Source organism: Neovison vison, chromosome X (assembly GCF_020171115.1).
Source record: "Neovison vison isolate M4711 chromosome X, ASM_NN_V1, whole genome shotgun sequence".
Taxonomy (NCBI): Eukaryota; Metazoa; Chordata; class Mammalia; order Carnivora; family Mustelidae; genus Neogale; species Neogale vison.
Window position 1 is genome coordinate 65,204,632 of NC_058105.1, and position 22,283 is coordinate 65,226,914.

Here is a 22,283-nt window from a genome sequence, read left to right on the forward strand (position 1 = left end):
TTCAACTATGGTCATGTGTTTTTAACAGATAAAAATAAAACTTAAAGCACCTGTCACATTATCTATCATAAAGTATGCCCTCAATAAAGAGTAGACATTTATCTAATCTCCCCTACCTCCCCAACCAAAGCTGCCCCATTTCTTGCATTCAGAATGTAATTGATTCAATCCTTTCCGTAAGAGTCCGTCCTCACCCTAACAAAGTATGACAGGAAAATAAAATCCCAGTTTCAATGGATACTTTTATTTATTTCATAGTTCACCAACTTTGCCTCCCTACCTACCTATAATTGGAATTTCATCTTATTTCCATGCTGAGAAGCGAAACAATGACAAAGCTAGTTAGAATAAGCTACTTGAAAAAGAGAAGCTAACACAGCTCATTTTCTTTTAACAGGCAAAATATAAATATATGCACTCTAGAATGCATAATGGCTTAGTTGCTAGGAAATTCAAAGGGGATCTTGAAGAATGTAGGCAAATCCATGGTGCAGTAAAGAGGAGCTGAGATGCTGTGCAACTGCTTAGGGGTTCCTGGTGCTGCACCTCTTGGCCACTAGCTGAATCTTGACATGGGGGAAGATTTTAGCTAATGCCAAGTAGAGATACGGCAAGGACTAAGTTGACTTAGGGGCTGGGCACAGGAACCAAAAGGCAGGAAAGTACTAAACACTGCTGAGAGCATCCACCCCAGGAAGGACTTTACCTGTTTTTGAGAAAGCACACATACACAGACAGCATTACTACAAGACCCACTAAGCCAGATACACCTATCTTCCCAGTAACATGTCCCAATAACATGTCTGCTCTTCCTTTGAACACATGACCAAGATCTGGGTAACTTTCACATTCTGGGTCCCAGGTCTACTAGAGTGTCACCCCTCTGGAGTAAGTCTTCCTCTCTGCCCCTCCCCACCCAAAATGGATGCCAGGAGTGTTATTAGAAGTTCCTCCATTTGTACTGCCCAGGTAATAATGAACACCAATGACAATACCACATACTATCTCCACTCTATTCTACCCACCTGTCACTGCATAATCCCCGGCCTTCCCCCCAGCAAGTCAAATAGGGAAGAATCTCACCTTCCAGGAGCTCTAAACTGGCACCACCCCCAGTGCTCACATGGCTGACTTTATCCTCTGTGTTCCATTTGGCACAGCAAGTAGCAGTGTCTCCACCACCTGTTGAATGAAAGCCAAGTTAAAAAGAGAGAAAGGAAATAAAAAGGACTGGCACCAAACTGTAAGGCGATATGCTCTTAAGCCCAAAAGGTAGATGATGAACCCCCAATTCCCTCTCATTAAGAGGGTCCTCCATGAAATGTACACTGGTTCAGCTCTCAAGACTCAACCAGCACCAAGAAACCTAGTAAAAGTTCATCATTTCCCTTCACCTTTCCTCTGATCAGAATTCTACCAGACTACCCTGGCATTAACTTTATAAAGCACCCTTTACCTATGATGGTGATGCAGCCCCTGGCAGTGGCTTTCACCACCTCATCCATGAGAGCTTTAGTTCCTTGGGCAAAAGCATCCCATTCAAATACGCCCACAGGTCCATTCCACACGATCTGCTTAGCCCGAGCAACTGCCTCAGCGTAGTTCTTGCTGCTCTCAGGACCACAGTCCAAGCCCTAAGGGGAGGAGTTAAAAAAGAAGATGACCTACCAAGAAAGTTGCTCTGAAAGTAATGAACACCACCTTCACCAAGAGCTGAACTCAAGGCTGAACACCAGCTTCTTGTACAACCAAAAGACACCCTTCATTCTTTAAGAAGTATAAACCTGCTCACGTCCTTTATGGAAGATCAAATGGAAGGGAAAACCAGGTTATTTGATAAAAACATTCTTAACCACACTATGACTGTGAAGAACTGAATCAGTAGTTTTCAACAGGGGTCATTTCTATCCCTCCCCAGGGGTCCTGTAGCAGTATCTGGGGATATTTTGGTTGTCCCAACTTGGGAGGGGGATAGTTCTGACATCTAGGAGGCTGAAGTCAGGGATGCCACTCAACACCATGTGATGTGCAAGACAACACCCCCCAGCAAAACTACCTGAGATGCCAACAACGTGATGTGGAAGACAACACCCCACAGCAAACTACCTGAGATGCCAACAATGCCAAGGCTGAGACAATGATCTAGATTCAGTGGTTCTCAAACGTTGGCATGTACTGGAATCACCAAGAGGGCTTGTTCTAGCAAAAAAATTCCTGGGCCCAACCTCCAGAGTTCCTGATACATTAAGTCTGGGATAGGGCCCAGAAACTTCCATCTTCTGATGCTATTGTTCTTAGAACCACACTCTGAGAAACACTGAATAATACCCACATGCTTAACAAGAGGAAAATAAGTAAGCAAACTAGTATGTCAACATGATACAGCTTTATACAGCTATTAACAATGATAATACGTGGTGAACACTACAATGAAATATTTAGTCTTTAATATACAGATAACATACATTTTTTTCCTGTTTATAATCAGTACACTTCTGCTACCCTTAATGTTTTTATGTAAGAGTTCTTATACAGGTTTTTAGGTAACAACGTAATCCAGAACAGCCCAGATCATGAAAGTATTTAGCACCAAGCCCAGCACATAGTTAAGTCTTAACAACAAATACTAAATAAATGAAGAAACAAAACATAGTTTTTCCCCCTTATTACTGATAAAGACAGCAGCAATCATGCTTTTCTCCCCATTGATTCTCTCCTGAGGAGGGCCTCGCTGCTGCATTTGGAGCCCTTTCTGACAGGGATGTCCTGTAGAGATTCTTTTAAAATGCTGGCTGGTTGAATGAATGAATGGAAGGAAGGAAAAAAGGAAGGAGGAAAGAAAGAACGAAAGAAAGAAATTAAAATGCTTTTGTTCACTCCTACCACCACCCCCCCTATTGACTCACCATCCAGCCAGCAGGTATGCCAGAGGCCACAGTGGCTTGGCCAGTCTTGGCATTCTCATCGAACTTTTCAGCAGTGACAAAGTCAACAGGCAAGGTAATTTTTACACCATTCTTCTCAGCTTTGGACATCAGGTCTTTGACTATCTTGGCTCCCTCTTCATCAAACAGAGAAGTGCCAATCTATACACAGGAGCCAAAATAAAGATCAGCCTCTATACTAAGAACATGATTAACTCACAAAGCAGATAGGAGTAACAATGCAGTGTAAAGGAACAATTCCAAGACAAAAGGCAAATTTCAAAAAAAAAAAAAAATGGGAGTTTCGAGGGCTCATGTCAGAAGCTGGTTTTCTTTTTAAATTTATGTAACCTGCTACTTCTGATGGAGAACCACTTCATATCTACTTCATATCTACTTGGCACTGGTATCCTACCTCCATGTTGTTGAGCACCTTTAGGAAGGTAAAAGCCATTCCACCACCAATAATCATCTCATTGACTTTGTCCAGCATATTACTGATCAGCTGGATCTTGTCTGCAACTTTAGCTCTAGAAGAGAAAGCAAGAATCATCAACAAAAGAATAAATGGTGGACTAAGGAAGTGATATTATATAGTGTCTGAGTTTTTACATCAAGGCACAGAGAAATGTCCCACCAAGTGACAAAGTACTGGCTAACTACTCTGGAAAACAGTATGAAAGCTCCTGCAGAAGTTAAAAATATGACTACTATATGATCCAGCAATTGTACTAGATATTTACCCAAAATACACAAAGATACTGATTCAAAGGGATACACATGCCCCAATGTTTAACAGCACTATCAACAATAACCAAGTTATGAAAAGGTCCAAATGTCTATCGACTGATGAATGGATAAAGAACCTGTGGTGTACACACACCCAGAGCAGACTATTACTCAGCCATAGAAAGAAACCTTGCCACTGCTCAACAATATGGATGGAGCTAGAATGTTATTATGCTAAGTGAAGTAAAGTCAGTCAGAGAAAGACAAACACCGTATGATTTCACTTGTATGTGGAATTTAAAAAACAAAACAGATGAACACAAGGGGTAAAAAAGAGAGGCAAACCATAAAACAGACTCAGACTGAGGGTTGGTGGGTATGGGGATGGGTTAAATGGATAATGGGTAAGGAGGGGGGCACTTGTTATCATGAGAACTGGCTGTGCACGTAAGTGATGAATCACAAGTCCTACACCTAAAACCAATATTACACTGTGTTAACTAACTGGATTTAAAAAAAAAAAAAAACTTGGAAGGAACAAAAAAAGTACGGGCTAACGTTGCCCTATGTTTCTTCAACCCAAAAGTCCAATCTGTTTCTAAGAAAACCCCTTAATAGTGTGGTTCTAGACCAAAAGAACTGAGAATACCTACTACTATCTACAGAAACCATGAGACCCAAATACATCTCTACTTTGCCCCTTCTCCCCACAAAAACCAGAGTCAAGACAGCTAGTTGTACCTGAGCAAGACTGTTAATTATGGGATTCCCCAAACCCACTCAAAACTGTCCCAGGCCAGGGCACCTGGGTGGCATAGTCAGTTAAGTATCCGACACTTGGTTTCAGCTCCAGTCATGATCTCAGGGTCATAAGATCGAGCCCAGAGTCAGGCTCTGTGCTCAACACAGAGTCTGCTTCAAATTCTCTCTCCCTCTGTCCCTCCTGCTTGTGCATGCACTCGCATGCTCTAAAATATTATCAATGTTTAAAAAATGTGGGATGGGACGCCCAGGTGGCTCAGTGTGTTTAAAGCCTCTGCCTTCGGCTCGGGTCATGATCCCAGAGTCCTAGGATCGAGCCCCGCATCGGGCTCTCTGCTCAGCAGGGAGTCGGCTTCCCCCTCTCTCTGCTCGCCTCTCTGCCTACTTGTGATCTCTGTCAAATAAATAAAAATCTTTTTTAAAAAAAATTTTTAAAAATGTGGAATGGAGGGGCGCCTGGGTGGCTCAGTGGGTTAAAGCCTCTGTCTTCGGCTCAGGTCATGATCTCAGGGTCCTGGGATCGAGCCCCGCGTCGGGCTCTCTGCTCCGCAGGGAACCTGCTTCCTCCTCTCTCTCTGCCTGCCTCTCTGCCTACTTGTGATTTCTCTCTGTCAAATAAATAAAATCTTTAAAAAAAAATGTGGAATGGATACTCTACACCTCACATGCCCTGCTTCTTCAACAAATCATGTAAAGAAAATAGTAAGAAAAAGGGACTATTACAGAACAGAAAATGGCTACCAACCAAATACAGCACATGAACTTCATATGGATCCTTATTCCATGAAGCCAATTATAAAATGACATTTCTGAGATGACAAAGAACTTCTGAATACAGACTAGATATTAGATGACAAATGAAGCTGTTAAAATGTGTTAGGTATAACATGGTGGTTATTTAAAAGAATCTCTTCATCAGTTATGAGATACATACAGTACTACTAAGTGAAATTATGTCTAAGACTTGCTTAAAAGCACTCCTGATAAAAAAATGTGATTGTGAAGCAGTGTACTAGGTGTCTGGGGGCTTATTATACTGTTCTCTCAACTTCTGTACATGCTTCAATGTTTCCACAATAATGTTTTCTTTAATAAAATGTTAAAATTTGCCCCAAAACTGTTACTGGTCTAAGACTACACTGGAAGAAAGCTGGCAAAAACAAAAACACCACACCAAAAAAAAAAAAAAAAAAAACCCTCCACATCAACTTCCCACAAACAGTTATTTCCAGCTAAGACTTAAATCTGATGGTAACCACTAGGTGGTACTCACATATTCCAGATCTACATAAGGATGGAAAGCAAAAGCAGCTCGAATCCTTATCTCCGGGGATGAGGATGAGAGTTTGACCTTTGTAACACAGTGCACAAGAGGGGCAATGCTTCTAGAATGCAGAAAACAACCTATACCCACCTGAATTATTTTTAAGACCCTGATACTGGGCTCATGAATCCTGAAGAACTATGCTACCTGAAACTGACATCCAACTCCAGAGTAAGCTTTCATAGGAAGATGCTGAGTGTGTTCAATCCCATGGGGAAAAACAAACATGCTTATAGAAGGGCCAGTAGCATTCAGCCATAAAGAGGGTGCTACCTCGATATCCAAGTGATAGCAAGTCCTCTTATTCAAGCAGCACTAGGTCCCCATCCCCCCTTATTCAAGCAGCACTAGGTCCCCATCCCCACTCTAATAAAATTTCTCTTACTAGACTCTTAACCTGCAATTCTAAAATTTCTATTCTAACTAAGCCACTGGAATATCATTCTCCACATGGTACCTTTCCCCACAGGAAAAACTGTAAAGAGGTATATAATCTGGAGAAATTAGTTCTAAATGATAAATTAAATACATACATATGAAGAGATGTTCGTAGTTATTCTTGCCAGACTGTATGAACATGAAAGACTCAAGTGCTTCAGAAATTGTTAGATGAGCACCTATGGTCAATCTTTCCCATTCTTCCCTCCAAAACCACTTGCTGTCCTTCTTGGCCCTGCTTTGTCCTAGGAGGCTAACCTGCATGAAGGCACATCACTTGCCCTCGGGCTTCCAGTTGGGTTGTAGGCAACTGGGAGGGGGCGAGGTAGGGGGAACATCAATAGAAGACTGAAGGGAGATCAGAGTATTTCTTCCCCTGGCTCCCTCCTTGCCAGATGCCTCCCTGCCTATCCCTATGTTCCCTGAACAAGGCTATAGTTTCTCTCAGAGGGCCCTGGATTTTGGTAACCATTCCTTCCCTTTTGTCCCTTCAGGCCTAGGGAAGGTGAGGGCTGTTGCCAGCCCCACACTACTAAGCTGTACTTTCTGGGTGTCCCTGAACCCTACCCACACATTTGTACATAGTCTCTTTATTAAACTCTCCTTATTTACCCCATCCGATTATGCTTTCGGACCATAATAAGCCACGCAAGTCATGGCCTACTACCAGGCAAACATGCTATTTAAAGCATGATCTTGAAGAGTTCTTCATACCCGCCCAGGATGGCCAGGAAGGGTCGCTCTGGGCATTCCAAAGCCTTGGCAAAGTAGTTCAGCTCCTTCTTCATTAAGAAACCTCCAGCCTTCTGTGGCAGACTGACTCCCACCATGGAGCTAGAAAAGACCAGAGACACTGCAATTTTGGTCAATCCTTAACAATTCTCCCAATTCTAGAGTCCATCTCCTTATCGCTGAAATACCTTCACTTCTGAGATTCTAGGAGACCACGGTTTTCATCCCTAAATTCCAACAAAAATATGGAGGTACAAAACAAGGTTTTTGACTAACAGGGCACAGCCTAGAGGAACAAGTAAAAAGCAACAAACTTGAGTAGGACTGGAGAAACCCAACTGAGTTTTCAAGTCAAGGGTTTAACCATAATAAACAATCAGCCAGTTAGCTAATGGCCAAAGACTCCTCACTTTGCTTCCTAGAGACAGCGTAAGATTCTGACCTTACAATGTCAACAAAGGGAGGGCTCTACCTGAGATTTCCTAAGAGCAACCTCTTCCTGAAGCTCAACAAAAAGCTCCACAATTCTTCACATTTTTCCCTTTTACTTCCTCAGTAAGGACCAATAATATTCACAGGAACCACAGTCTTAACTGGAAGCTCCAATTAGACATAGAAGCTCAAAGTATGATGTTCTGAGAGCTTGGGTTGCTTGAGTAAACAGAGGAACACGAACACTCCTCCTAGCTCAATGTCAAAAAAGATTCTTAGTACCTGTGAGCTCGGTGAGCAGTGCCAAAAGCATCATTGACATAGACATCTCCTAGCTTGGAAAGGGAAGCTCGGAAGGCTTCTACTTTGGCTGGCTCAGCTTTAACCTGCAGGGAAAAAAAAAGAAAGAAAACCAACACAGAAAATGTTGATGGCTCCAAGGAAGACAACTGTAAAGGCATTTCATACCAAGAGTCCTCCTGAGTATCTCTAAAGACCCAGAGTCAGTGGGACAGCAATTTGTACAACTAGAAACAGGATCTATTTCTTCTTCCAAATATTCTAGGTCTTTTGGTCCCTTCTACATTCTGCTCTCCTTCATCCTGCCTCAAATTGCAAAGAAGATTCCTAACCATGGCTTAACCTCTAATCACACAAAGCTAATTACAACCCACTGAACTCTCCCCAAGTCCTAAGATTATCTTTTCCTTTCCTTAGCTTGCTTGCCTCATAGCCTCATTTCAACATATTCTCCTTGCAAAAGTTAGGATTATACTTGACCCAAGCTTCTAGCTACCAAGGCCTTTTTCCAAAGGGAAAGTGGCCCTCACACACATTCTTCATGAGGCTGGAACAGAGAGGGCAGGTGGAAACATGGCAACAGAAAAGGACCTCAGAAACATATATATACACACACACACAGAGAATATATATATATATATATATATATATATGTTATTCTATATATTCTATGTAACATTCCCTAGAAGTTAGGCATCTAAGAAAACAAGAAATACACTTCTCCAAAAAGAAAAAGAAACAGAAAGTAGTAGTAAAACATTATGGCTTTGAAATGTCTGCTCACTCTCCAGGATACCCCCCACCTAAAAGGAAACATAAAGCAGGATGGCAGGATGAACAAAAACCTCCAGAAAGAAACCAAGCAAAGATGCACAGGGGAACACATCACAGAAAAATATACAGGACAGAACTAATGTTCCTTTTAGTCACTGCCCACTCCCATCCTCCTACATTTCAAGGTGAAGGAGGTTGCCAGAAATAACAGGGGTTTTCTTCTAATGACCTTAAGAATGCAGAGGAACTAATGCTAAAACTAAAGACTGTAGAACCTACATAATCTTTCCAGAATGGAATAGTATCTGCCACTGGTGACTAAGATAATCTGTGTTATTATGAAAATACTGCCCAAATGGCAGAACACCTGGGTTCTAGGCCCAACTCCAACACTAATTCACTGTGTAACCTTTGGCAAATAGATTTCTGTCCCTGAAATCTTCCCACCTATTAAAAAGGCATGATAACCCCTTGAAGAATTGTCAAAGGAAAAATGGGGCAAACAAGTTCTTCATGAAACAGGCACTATAGAAATTAATAACCAGAACCCACTTCTCAGTTTTTTTCTACCAATAACTAGAAGAAAGAAAATATTCCTAAAAGACCAATGTGGGCACACTGGAAAAAGGAAGTTTTTTTATGTCCTTTTTTTTTAATCTATTTTGAACTTATTACTGGCTCAAGAAATTCCAAGCACTAAATGGACACTAAATGTAAAGTTAACTAAAAAAGTCACAGACTAGAACTGTTAGTTCATCACTTCCTGAATAGGTAGGTGGTTTTGTCTCAATCTGCTACCATTTCTAAGTCCTTGAGTCTGTGCAAATGAGTTTCACTCTAACAGGCACCAAATTTGAGATCAGCACCTGACTCCTACCACTGTACCAAGATTATGCCAAAGGCAGGGTAAGGCAAGACCAGGGCCTAAGGTGCTAAGAAAAGAAACTGCTTGTAAGCAGGTACTCCAATGACCTTAAGAAACACCAGAAGCCCAACAGGAGGCTGAGATACTAGCTTTAAAGAATCTTTTTTTTTTTTAAGATTTTATTTATTTATTTGACAGGCAGAGATCACAAGTAGGCAGAGAGCCAGGCAGAGAGAGAAAGGAGGAAGCAGGCTCCCCGCGGAGCAGAGAGCCCTATGTGGGGCTCAATCCCAAGACCCTGGGATCATGACCTAAGCTGAAGGCAGAGGCTTTAACCCACTGAGCCACCCAAGAGCCCCAGCTTCAAAGAATCTTATTCCCCAAGACACAAAACATCTAAGGGTAGAAAGTTCTAAAGGGGGTGCCTGGGTGGCTCAGTGGGTTAAGCCGCTGCCTTCGGCTCAGGTCATGATCTCAGGGTCCTGGGATCGAGTCCCACATCGGGCTCTCTGCTCAGCAGGGGGCCTGCTTCCCTTCCTCTCTATCTGCCTGCTTCTCTGCCTACTTGTGATTTCTGTCAAATAAATAAATAAAATCTTTTTAAAAAAAAAGAAAGTTCTAAAGGATGACTTCAGCTTTTCTTTTACCCATAGCCAAATCCTACATCATCCTCAAAGAGCCAGCTTTATCATTTAATACTTGAATTCTGGCTGTCCCGTCATAATTATCTACTTTGTGGATTATCTATGGTTGCTCTTTCATTTTTGTTTTGGGTGGGTTTTTTTCTATGGTCACTTTGGCATGACAACAGCATAGTTGAGCAATTCCAACAGAGACCATATGCAGTTGTGACTAAACTGACAAAGACTAAGTATTTTACTGTTTGACCCTTTATAGAAGTAGTTTACTGATCTAATGGACTGAGCTATATATCAAGTCCAGCAACACTACTACTGCCTCTAACTTCAGTAAAATGACTGCCTTTTGGAAACTTAAATTTCTTTATAAAATGATGACAACACATGCACTTCCTTATTTTAAAGGGAATTCAAAAAAATATTTTATACTTCATAAAAAAAAAGTCTCAAATCCAAGGCAGTAGCATCATGACCATCATTTGCCCAACTACAATTTTCCCAGAGTCCCTTTCCACTTGACTTAGTACAAAGTACTTTTTCTGCTCACTTAATTCTTTTATAAGGAAATCCCAATTCTATCACACTAAATTTCAATTTATGCTTTTAAGAGTTCCAAGCTCAACTATTAAGTTAATCCCCCTTTTAAATAAGAATATTACTGTCCTTCTATAAAACATCATGGTCTGTTGCTTAGAAAAACTGTTCCAGCCTTGATGGAAAAAAAATCTGAAACTGGCTCTGCAGGAAGAACCCCTGGTATAGCATGGACACCCACCCCCAACAAGTACCTATGAACATCTGCTCTCAGCACTTGGGAATCATAGGCTACCCTTCAACTAGGATTACCACACACTGTCAGGGAAAAAAAATCCTCATGTATCATAGGCCAAGTGGGGAACAAAGTAACAACTGCAAAAGCACATCCACTGAATACTCTTATACCCAAATGGTATTCACATATTTTTCAAAGGTATTACAAAACATCTGAGCATGAGAAGGGCTTCTGGGATGCTAGCCAATATTCTATTCCTTGACCTAGGTGGTGGTTACATAGCAGGTGTGTGTGTACTCTGATAATTTATCAAGTCATGCATCTATAGATAGACATAAATATAAATAAATTATATAAATGCATAGCTTGAATATATATTCATATATACCCCTATATATTCATATTCATTTAAAGATTTTCATATATATTAAAATAACCCTTAATATATGAATAAAAGGTTATTTTAATTTATTCATATATGAATATTCATTATGTATGAATAACCTTTATATGAATAAACATAAACCTTATCTCATATATATATATTTATGCTATACTTCAATAAAAAGATATCTAAGGAAAAAATAAACATGAACTACCTCTATTCTTCAATCTCTCATGGACCCAGTCCCCCTCACCCCTAATAATGTCTGAAGTCACAGGCCCTACCTTATTCCCAGAAGCATCTTTTCCCTTCCCTTCTTCCTCCACATGGAAGCGAAGGTTCTCCAGCAGGATGACAGACCCAGCAGCTGGGTTAGCACAAGCTTTCTCCACTTCTTGGCCCACACAGTCCTTTAAGAACAAAACATCCCTGGGGAGAGCAGGAGATGGAGACAACTGAAAAGTCTTAAAGAACCAGTACATGCTTCACAGCATCTCCTGTCAAGAGTCTACCAGCTCCAGAGTCTGGCACTTACTTGCCCAGCAGAGATTTAAGTTCTACAGCAACTGGCTCCAAAGAGTACTTCTCAGGCATGGGGACACCATCTGGCCGGCCAAGATGGCTCATAAGAACAACTGACTTAGCTCCATTGTCCAAGCAGAATTTGATGCTTGGGATGGCAGCCTTGATTCTGCAACAAGAAAGAGACAGGGGATAGATCAAGGTTACTCCTAGGAATTAGTGGGAATGGTTTTATTTATGGCCTCATGAACTTTAGCCCCTTTTCTTTTCTAAATTCCCTCAGATTTACTGTTGGGAACTCAGTAATGGTCCTCAGGTTCAGGTTCAGAGGAAGAAGTCAGTTATGATGCCAACCCTCCACCAAGGATTATTCAATCTCATCACATTTTGCCACTTATGCAGAGAAGATCTACCAGAGCAGGAATGAAGCTGCTATCTTTAGAAGGACTTGCTTGCAAGGTTGGCCCTTGGCCAGTGGCTGGGAACCCGGATTCCAAGTCGTCCCTCAAATCTGACATGCGCTGTTCTAATGGACACTGCTCCAAGACTGTAAGAAGTGATTTATACTGAAAATGTGCTTTCTTCTAATAGTCTAGAATTTTGTTGGTTCCAATGCAGAGGGTACCCACTGACCAGCTCCCAGTACAAATCTTGGAAGCCAAATCTCTAATAGCTTCACTGGGCGAAAATAATGCATGCAACTTCTGCAGTTTCCACTGCTGAAGGGCGAGCACTGGAAGCCCATGCATAGATTTCTCCAGATTTTATGTGTCTTTTCCCCTTGCTGATCTTGTCATGTACCCTGTAATAATAAACTTTGGCAGTGAGAACTCTATGCTACATCCTGTCCTGTGAGTCCTTCTAGTGAATCACTAAGTTATAAAGGTGTCTTGGGGACCCCTGAAACATCCCTCTTATCTGATTGAGGAAGAAATCTAAAATTCCCCAATCCTGACACCATTAAAGGAAATACAGGAAAAAAACTTAAAAATGTGTATAAACTTTTCTGCACCCATTATAGATGCTAAGGCACATTTCCTGGTAGGAAAAAAATACATTATATAGAACATGGTTTAAATAATGTCATATTATCTACATTACAGTTTAACTAAAAAATTATTAAACTTCCTTTAAACATGTCAAACTTTTGTTATAACCTTGACACTAACTTTCCATTTTTGCCAGTCTTTTTTTGAAGATTTTTTAAAGATTTTATTTATTTGACAGCGAGGGAAAGCACAAGTAGGCAGAGCAGAAGGCAGAGGGAGAGGGAGAAGCAGGTTCTCCACTGAGCAGGGAGCCCGATGTGGGGCTCGATCCCAGGACTCTGGGATCATGACTGGAGCTGAGGCAGCCACTTAACCGACTGAGCCACCCAGGTGCCTTTTGTTTTTTGTTTTTTGTTTTTTGAAGATTTTACTTATTTATTTGTCAGAGAGATAGAGAGCACAAGCAGGCAGAGTGGCAGGCAGAGGCAGAAAGAGAAGCAGGCTCCCTGCTCAGCCCGGCAGGACTCGATCCCAGGATCCTTCAATCACCACCTGAACCCAAGGCAGCAGCTTAACCCACTGAGCCACCCAGGTGTCCCCATTTTTGCCAGTCTTTAAGAAACTGAAACTGATAATAAAGTAGTCATTCATTTATTCAACAAATACTTATTGAATGCTTCCTATGCCAGGTACCTTTCCAGATTTTGAGAATACAACAGTAAATGAAACAGTCTCTGCTCTCATGAAGTGTAATTCTAATGGAGAGAGACAATACAAAACATATATATATATATATATATATATATATATATAAAATATGCGTGTGTGTGTGTGTGTGTGTGTATACACATAAATATGGGTATGTGTGTGTCTGTCATCAGGTGGTAGTAAGAGCTATGGGAAAAAGGTAGAGAGACAAGAATGATTGAGGAATAGTGGTGAAGGGGATTTTTTTTAAAAGATTTTATCCATTTGACAGAGATCACAAGCAGGCAGAGAAGCAGGCAAGAGTGAGGAAGAAGCAGGCAGAGAGTGAGGAAGAAGCAGGCTCCCCGCTGAGCAGAGAGCCCAACGTGGGGCTCGATCCCAGGACCCCGGGACCATGACCTGAACCAAAGGCAGAGTCTTTAACCCACGGAGACACCCAGGTGCCCCAGTGAAGGGGATTTTAGATAGGGTGACCAGGGAAATCTCTGATAAGGTGACATTTCAGCAGACAATGGAACAATAAAAAACCAAGTTAGGTTTCTAAAATATCTTGTGCTATCTGACATATATAAAAACTCACTAACACCAAATAAAGAAGAAACCTTCATTAGGCACAAAGTTTTCCCAAAGAAACAAATTATTCTTCAGGGATATCCCTTATCAGCAAGTTCTATTATTTTTAATGCTTCCTTCTGTTAACTCCATGGATTTCTGAAAATGAAAAAAATGTACTCAGACCTGCTTCTCTGCTTTTAATTCATAAAACACCTTGATAGGCATATTTCCAATTTCTTCTGTGTGCTGCAGAAAATAATGAAAAAAGAGATGCCTTGTACAAAACACAGACCTTCCACTATACTGCAGCAGGGAAAATGCCAGTCTCTACCCTGGAACCAGTATCTGAAAATGTTCTGGGTCTAGACCTAGACAGTACAATAAGGCAGCCATTAGCTATGTGTGCCTCTTCAATATTAGGAATAATGACTAGTCCAGATGGTGATGTGCTTTGTGAAGATACATGCTGGATCTTGAAGACTTTAATACCAAAAAAGTTTTATGTCCCTTTAATTTTTTACTGAATAACTTCTGAATGATTATTTTGGACTTAACTGAATTAAATATAACCTATTACTTAAAATTAAGTTCACCCACTTCTTTTTACCTTTTTAATGTGGCAACTAGAAAATTCTCTATTATATGTGGCTTATATTCTATTTCTATTAGACAACCACTGCTCTAGATCATTGGAAAGCACACCTTTCCAGCTCAAACCCCTCATCTGGAATTTAAAATTAAACCTTTTTTACAATCTAGTCAAAAGCAAGAGTATACAATCACTTAAAATTTCTGCTTCTGATTTTGGAGTCAAGATATTTAGAATACCTAAGTGACTCTTAATCTCACGAAACAAACTGTGGGTTGCTGGGGGGAGGGGGGTTGGGAGAAGGGGGGTAGGGTTATGGACATTGGGGAGGGTATGTGCTTTTGGGTAAATTGGAAAGGGAGGTGAACCATGAGAGACTATGGACTCTGAAAAACAATCTGAGGGGTTTGAAGTGGCGGGGGGGGGGGGTGGGAGGTTGGGGTACCAGGTGGTGGGTATTATAGAGGGCATGGCTTGCATGGAGCACTGGGTGTGGTGAAAAGATAATGAATACTGTTTTTCTGAAAATAAATAAATTGGAGGGAAAAAATATTTAGAATAGCCTAAACTGAAAATACTACTTCTGAAATCTTTTCCCTTGTATCGGAATTCCCCAAAACTGATTTTATCTGAGCCATATGGAATGGAAAGGCTTGTAAAAATACATATAAGCTTTAAATTACTAATATTAAAAAATCCTCTTGCAGAGTTCTTCATTTTGCAAGAACCAGCTCTGATATTCTTTAAAAATACGTAACCCCAAATTCTTCAAATTTTCAAAAAATAGGGAAAGAAAAAAATCACTTAAAATGACTTTTTTCAATTTCTACATTATCCTAAGAAAGCAGACCACATAGTGGGTTTGTGGAAGGCCAAGACTATATATGGCTTAAGCTACCACACAGTTCTACACTAAAAAAGGAAAACCATTTCATCCTACATACCCACAGGCACACACATCTTAAGCCAAACTCAAGTTTTAGCAGAGACCTTACCTCTGGTTGTTTGTTATCTGGTTGTTCTTCATAGGAACGTTGAAGTCCACTCTAAAAAAGAAGCAAAGTTTCAGATTCCCTCAAAGATTAGGAGAAGCATTTTTAGTGAACCAGTTAAATACGATGGGTGTTCAAAAACCACCTTAATAATCATCAGTGGTATTATAAGTCACAGTGGTTAGCCATGGGGAGGCCAGTGGGAGGAGGGAGAGAGAGGACTGAACCAGAAGGTGCTTCTGGGGTTGTCTTGTATTCCTTGACCTGGGTGATTACACAGATGTGTTCATTCTGTGGTAATTCTATGAGCTTATGTTCTGTGTCCTTTTAGGTATGTATGTCATACTTTTTAAGAAAAAATTTTTAAAATAACAAACCTGACTTCACAGGAACTAGCCCTCAAAACCTGGAAAACCAGTTCCACCTAAAAAGAGTTTCATGTGGACCTAGTATGACAGTATGTAATTAATAATGGAGGCTGAATGGGTAAGGAGTAATTAAGGAACATTATCTTGATTGTGATTCCTTTGATATTATTTCTGAGTCCTAGTGAAGCTAACTAGTATCACTCAAAAGAAAAAAAATAAAACATATCAACAGATTATCATTCTTTCTGGAGAAAGCCTGGGGCCTCATGACCAAAAAAAAAAAACCAGTGTCCAAGACCAAGTTCACATAGTATTCTTCAAGCAAAACACAGGCAATAAAAATAAGATAGCTTCTTTCATAAAACCTGAGAGGAGAGGGCGGAACATGTGATCCTGCCTACCTGAGAAACAAGCAGTTTAGCAGAGAAGTGATCAGGATGGCACAAGCAAGTAATTTACTGCAGTCTCTCCTTTCTCACCTGACTTTTACCATTTTTTAAGAACCAATAATTTCCTTCCCCCTTCTGAACTCCTTGGAAGCCCAGCTTATTTCAATCTAACTGAAAACAATGTGTGATAGCTAGTTGATAGGGCTAAGAGCTGCCTGCCAAGATCCTGTTTAATGCTTTCTTTCTCATCTGCAGAATGGGGATGATAGTATCTACCTCAGGGTGTTACTTTGAGAATTAAATGAGTTAGCATGATCTGTAAAGGGCTTAAAAGAGTACCTGGTACACAATAAGTGCCATACAAATGGCAGCTATTGTATGTGTTAATGCTTCTCCAAAATGTAATTTGTGTTTTAAAAGGCATCAATCTGCCTTTGAAAACACAATCCACTGTTACAAAAAAAGCTAGCACAGTCACATGCTAAGGGGACTACGGGAAGGTATGACCTAGTGGAGAAGACTGCTGCCAATGCTCGAGGCCTAGCCGACAGTTACAACATCCTTAGACCTATAAAGACGACCACCAATTTCCTATATTCCTACCCCAACCAACCTCATTGAAGAGATGCCTTTCTAAAGACGGGCTGAGGGAGTAAGTCTATATTCAAACATTTTAATTAAGTCTTCAAAAATAAAAGCAGTATGCCTCTGAAGAAATACACTCTATTTAGAGTTGCAGGCTACCTGACTCTGATTCTAAGCATCTTCTCTAAATATCCCAAACAAAGCCCCTGCCAGCCTTCAAGTACATTCTGAAGAGAACAGAGTATTCCATTACTTGTTGTCATTTTCCCTCTTGCAGCCTCCCAGAAAGGCCCATGGTCAAAAGGGCTAATGGCGACAGGCTGAGCACAAGCCACCCTTTTCAGTATTCCCTACTCCCAAGCCCTTACAGGGAGGAAATTCTATGTGCAGAAATAGTCAAGAATCTGTGACATCTATACAAGCTGATATAACATACCTTACTGATGAGAACTGGACTTCTCTTTGCCTGTGCTTTACCTCCCTTCATGACCTCCTAGACTCTCAACAACAGCTCTGCTTTTAGCTTCTCCTTCCTGAGGACTATGAACAAACCGCCCTTGCTCACACATTCTACTTCTTATATTCTACATAAAATCTGTACCCCTTCCTTTTCCACTTCCCTGAAACACTGGTGAGCCTTAGCTTCAGGCATGAACTCAGATTTCACTACACAGCTATCAGAATGGCTGAAATAAAAAAATAATGGCAACACCAAATGCTGGTCAAGATGCAGGAAAACTGATCACTCATGTAAAATAGCGTGCCTGCTTTGGAAACCAGTCTGGGAATTCAGCAGATGATCCAGTGATTTCACTCCTAGGTGTTAATCCAAGAGAAATGACAGCATTTGTCCATATCAAGACCTGTCCATGAATATTCAATGTGCACAACAGCTTTATTTGTTAATAGCCCCAAACTAGAAACAAACCGGATGTCCATCACTGGGTGAATGGCTAAACAAATTGTGCAACATTCATATCATGAAGTACTACTCAGCAATACAGAGAAGCAACAACTTGCATAAACCTAGAGGGCATTAAACTGAATGGGAAAAAAAAGCCAATCCCAAAAGGTTATATACTGTGATACCACTTATGTTAACATTTTTGCAATGACAAAACTTTAGGGGCAGGAAACAGATCAGTAGTTACGAGGGGTTGGAATGAAGGGAGTTGAGGGCAGGAGAATGACTCTGTAGAGGCAGAAAGAGGAAGGTCTTGGTGATGCTCAAACGAAAAGTTTTCTAACTTGTGGTAGAAATTACACCGATCATACATGTCGTAAAACAGCACAGAACTATACACTTTGTCCCAATGTCAACTTCCTACTTCAGATATTGTACTCTAATTTTGTAAGATGTATCCACTGGGGGAAACTGAGGGAACAAAGACTTCTCTGTACTATCTCTGCAACCTCCTTAATTTTTAAGATGTATCCTCTGGGGGAAACTGAGTGAACAAACTTCTCTGTACTAACTTTGCAACCTCCTGTGAATCTGTAATTATCTTAAAACAAATTGTTAAAAACGCTGATTTAGTTAGAATATCAAGTCTCTGTCACCTGAAATCTCAGGGTTCCAGGCCCACTCCCATTAAAAGCTCTCAAAAGAAAAAAAAAAAAAAAAAACTCTCAAAAGTACCATGCCCACCCTTGGGTCACTGCCCCCAACTGGAAGACTGGGGTATTATGGGTGTCTTAAGGACTTCTCAGCTCAGTTTCTCCTCCCCATTTCTTTTTCCACTGCATCAAGAGCTGCTGCTTAACAAGTTAGAACAGGTTAGAGAAAAGCAGTGAGGTTTAAAACAGAAGACTGGTGGAGGAAGCAAGCAAAAAGGGAAGTGCTTCACCAGTCACCAAAGGAGTTAAGACTGGCAATCCGTGCTGGGAAGGAAGGAAATGACATTGCAAAAATAAGCCGGAAGTTATACTGAAAAGGCGGTAAAGTCAGCTGGAATCCAAAAAAAAAAAAAAAAAAGGAGGTGGAACCTGGTAATTACCCAGTACCTAGTCAGAGGTTTCTGACTAAAGTTCCCGCAACAAATCGATCTGTTTCCCCCTGGCAACTGAAAGCAGGATCCTGAAGACTTGGCTAACACCAACATCAGAGACATCAGAGTTCTCTTTTGCAGGACGAAAAGGAACCAAGTGAAGTAGCCATTACTCAGGAGACCCCATTTCTGAAACACTGCGAGCAACCACCACACAAAGGCACTAAAACAAAAAGAAATTTGTGCTGACAAGGTATAGCTGCCTAGGCTCTTCCAAAAAAATCCCACAAAATGTGACTCTGTTCAAAAGAGATACATTAACAATCAGGGAAAAAAGTAACTCCCTGTCCCCAGGCAAAATAAACAGAATTTATCCAGATTTCAGGGGAAAAAATATTGATTGCAACCTTCAGCAGACGAAAAGTCTTTTTTAGACTGCCCTTATTTACAATGTTGAGTATTTAGAGGACCTGGCTGGAAGTCAAAGGGACCCAAATTCTAGTCCTAGCTCTGCCACCAATTTGCTAGTCTGGTGACCCTGGACAGGTAATTTTCCAACAGCAAGAGAGGACTGGCCAATCATTTCAAGGCTCAAGGTTAATGTGTTAAATGAAACTTTGAGCCCTTGGACAGCAAGGTATTTCATATTAAGTACAGAGGGAGAAAAGATAAGCACCACCTCAAGTCCCACTCCCAGCCAGCCTAGTTAATCCCTCAAACCAGTTCCCCTGAGAAGATAAAGCCCAAGACTGCAATTGCAGGAAGGTGACCAGCGTGATGCCCCACTTCTGGTCTTTCAGCAGGTGTATCTGGACAGGTCAGCATTGAGAGCAGTAAAGATAGAAGGAGATAATTTAAAAACCTAAAATCCAGTCACATGGCAATGTCCACCTAGCCTGTTTTTCACAGAATCTATCCCCTCTTAAGATCACCTGAGGGGTTGAAAGGGCCCTTTTCTAGTACTAGGATAGCTTTGATTACTACTACATCCAGACTGCAAATACCTAGGTCATTTGGGAAAATGTAGACACTAAGTGTTTCTCAGGGCCATAAGCTACTGAGATCTTCTACTTCCACAAGGCAGAGGCAGCGACATGCAAAACTAAAAGTGTCCATGATAAAATCAGAGAAAAGGGTAGAACTGCATTAACTTTTACAGTGCCCACAGTTCTGAAATTCAGAGTGCCCTCCTATGTTTAAGCCTAGGGTGAAGGGAGATTCCCTACAACCTTGTGTGTCTGTTAATATCCAAAAGATGCCCTCACTTGAACCAGCCCAAATTGGCAAAGGGGCTGGATCACACCATTCACATGCCTGTCCATCTATCAACCACTTCCCAAAAAAGATAGGGCTGCACAAGGCTATCAATCAAGCCCTGCCACCCAGAAAACAAGCCACCCTTGGATCCTATCAAGGTTTATCAACAGTCGACCCATCAGTTACATACCCAACTGTCCTGCACTTTGCTCCTAGCTTGCAAATGTACCACACATTACCAAAATGATAAATGTAAAAGCTCCATACACCACACTGCTAATTCTGGCATGTAAGGGACAAGTCCCATGGTAAGTGACCAGGATCCACACGTGCAGAGTAAGCCACCCAAGTGTAGCCCATCCTCACCTCCACTATCCTGCTTCTCTTGCTTTCTGTGAGGTGAGGTTGAGGAACAGCACGGAAAAGCACCCATGCCTTGATCTACCACTAGCCAGTATGTCTCACCATTCTGATGTAAACCCCATGCCCTGTAGTCCAACGGTGCCGCGCACAGGCCTGTTACATAAGCTCTGCAGAGTATCCTTCACTGTGCCCCACCCCTCCTCACCCTCCCATCCTCCATGTTTTAGGGGGTCCTACTCCTGAACATCTAAATCAACACCTTTTGGGGAAAACCTCCCTTTTGTGCAGGAACCTTAGAAATCTGTGCCTTTTCTCATCTCTCTAGGATGATCTAGGGCGGTGGGGGAAGGGAAACTAACCAAATGACCTTTCAAGGTCCCTTCTTTGGGGCCTAGGGATTTGAAGGCTAAGCATTAGGCCTCACCTCGCCTGGTGGGAGCTGGAGGCGACAGAACTGCATTTCAGGAATAGGAAATAGGGCAAAACGGGTCATTTGAGCCAGAACTGAGCCCTTCCTCGGTGGATCCACCAGCAAAGGGCAAAAACGGCTCCCCTTCCGGGCGAAGACAAGGAGGTCAGAAACCGTGAAATTGGGGCAAAGCCTCGGCCACAATGGTGGAAAGCCTCACTCTGCAGGCTCAGAACCCATGGGGCCGAGCGGACAAGTAAGAGCAACTTTGGGCAGGAGCGGAAGCAAGTTGGCTCGGGCCGAAGGGACTGCGGCCAAGCCGTTGAGGGAAGCACGAGCAAACGTGTAGAATTACCTCATGACGACCCGCTTCCCCTTCACGTCCAGCTTGTCCAGAGTCAGCTTGTTAGAAAGCGACATCCTGGCAATACAAGGGCCACGAGGCTGAGAGCCGAAACAGTGGAGAAGAATGCTGCCGACCAGCGCTTCAGTCGCGTGCGGAATGCTGAAAGCTGCCCGGGCCGCACCGCCCCGCCTACCGCTCCTCCCCTTCTCCCTCGCGCAGCGCCCGGCGGTTGCTATTGGACGCGGCCGCGACGCGCCAGCACTCTGCCATTGGCTCCGAGGCGCTGTCTGTCTGAGAGAACACTGGTGGGACGTGCGGTTTTCATTTGTCACGTCCGGCACGCAGCGAGCCGCCCCAGACCTCCGTGACTCGAGGGTGGGAGCAGGAGGCGGGGCCGCGGGGTAGGCAGGGGGCGGGGAAGGGCTCGGGGTGGTGCCTCCAGGCGGACGAGAAGAGCGCGAGAGGTCCCGGGCCTCCGCCCGGGTGCCCGGAACCGGAACCGCTGCAACGCGGAGCGCAGCCTCAATGGCCCGAAGAAAAGCACCGCCCTCAACCCCAGGGATTTCTTGGCAACCCTGCCAGGATTGATGCAAAAGGCGCTTCCCTCTGGAAAACTAATTGGGCTTCCTGGCTCCCCAAAATGGAATTCTAAGCAAGGCTGCTAATAACTGAGACCTCTCAGAATCCAGGAAAGGCCCAGGTCCCCATCTCTTAAAATAAAAAGTGTTATGTAATTGTTCTGGTTTTGACACAACGCTAATGACAAGGAGATAGCATTTTTCACATATAAACTAATAATGGTCACAAAACTCGGAGGTAAGTATTGCCTTCCTCACTTTGCAGATTAAGTAAATAATGGAGAAAGAGCTTTAGTGGGTTGCTTAGGGATTTAGACCTTGTAATGAAAGATCCCCCGGGGCTCCAAGCACCCCGGAATGGACCCCTTCTCAGGAGGAGACCCCCGGACCCAAAAACCAAGCCGAGTCCACTGATCAGATGCAAACAGCACGAGGTTTATTGAGTTGACACAGGTACCTGCGGGCGATCAAGTCTTAGGAAGACTCGCGCGCCAGCCCTTTGTTCAGGGCCTTTTTATGGGGTTTGGGGAAGCGAAAGCATACGTACAGAAGCAGAAACATAGTTACAAG

At 42.3% G+C, this 22,283-nt stretch overlaps 1 protein-coding gene across 1 annotated transcript; it reads right to left on the reverse strand.

Annotated features, from left to right (window-relative positions):
* Window positions 1-222: 222 nt before the first annotated feature.
* On the reverse strand, window positions 223-21,325 carry PGK1 (phosphoglycerate kinase 1). Its single transcript, XM_044236068.1, has 11 exons — window positions 21,145-21,325; window positions 15,434-15,484; window positions 11,611-11,766; window positions 11,360-11,504; window positions 7,624-7,727; window positions 6,892-7,011; window positions 3,340-3,454; window positions 2,907-3,086; window positions 1,457-1,634; window positions 1,084-1,182; window positions 223-706 (listed from the first exon to the last, which is right to left on the reverse strand). The coding sequence occupies exons 1-11, from the start codon at window positions 21,207-21,209 to the stop codon at window positions 666-668; spliced, it is 1,254 nt and encodes a 417-aa protein (XP_044092003.1). The 5' UTR covers window positions 21,210-21,325; the 3' UTR covers window positions 223-665.
* Window positions 21,326-22,283: the final 958 nt, after the last annotated feature.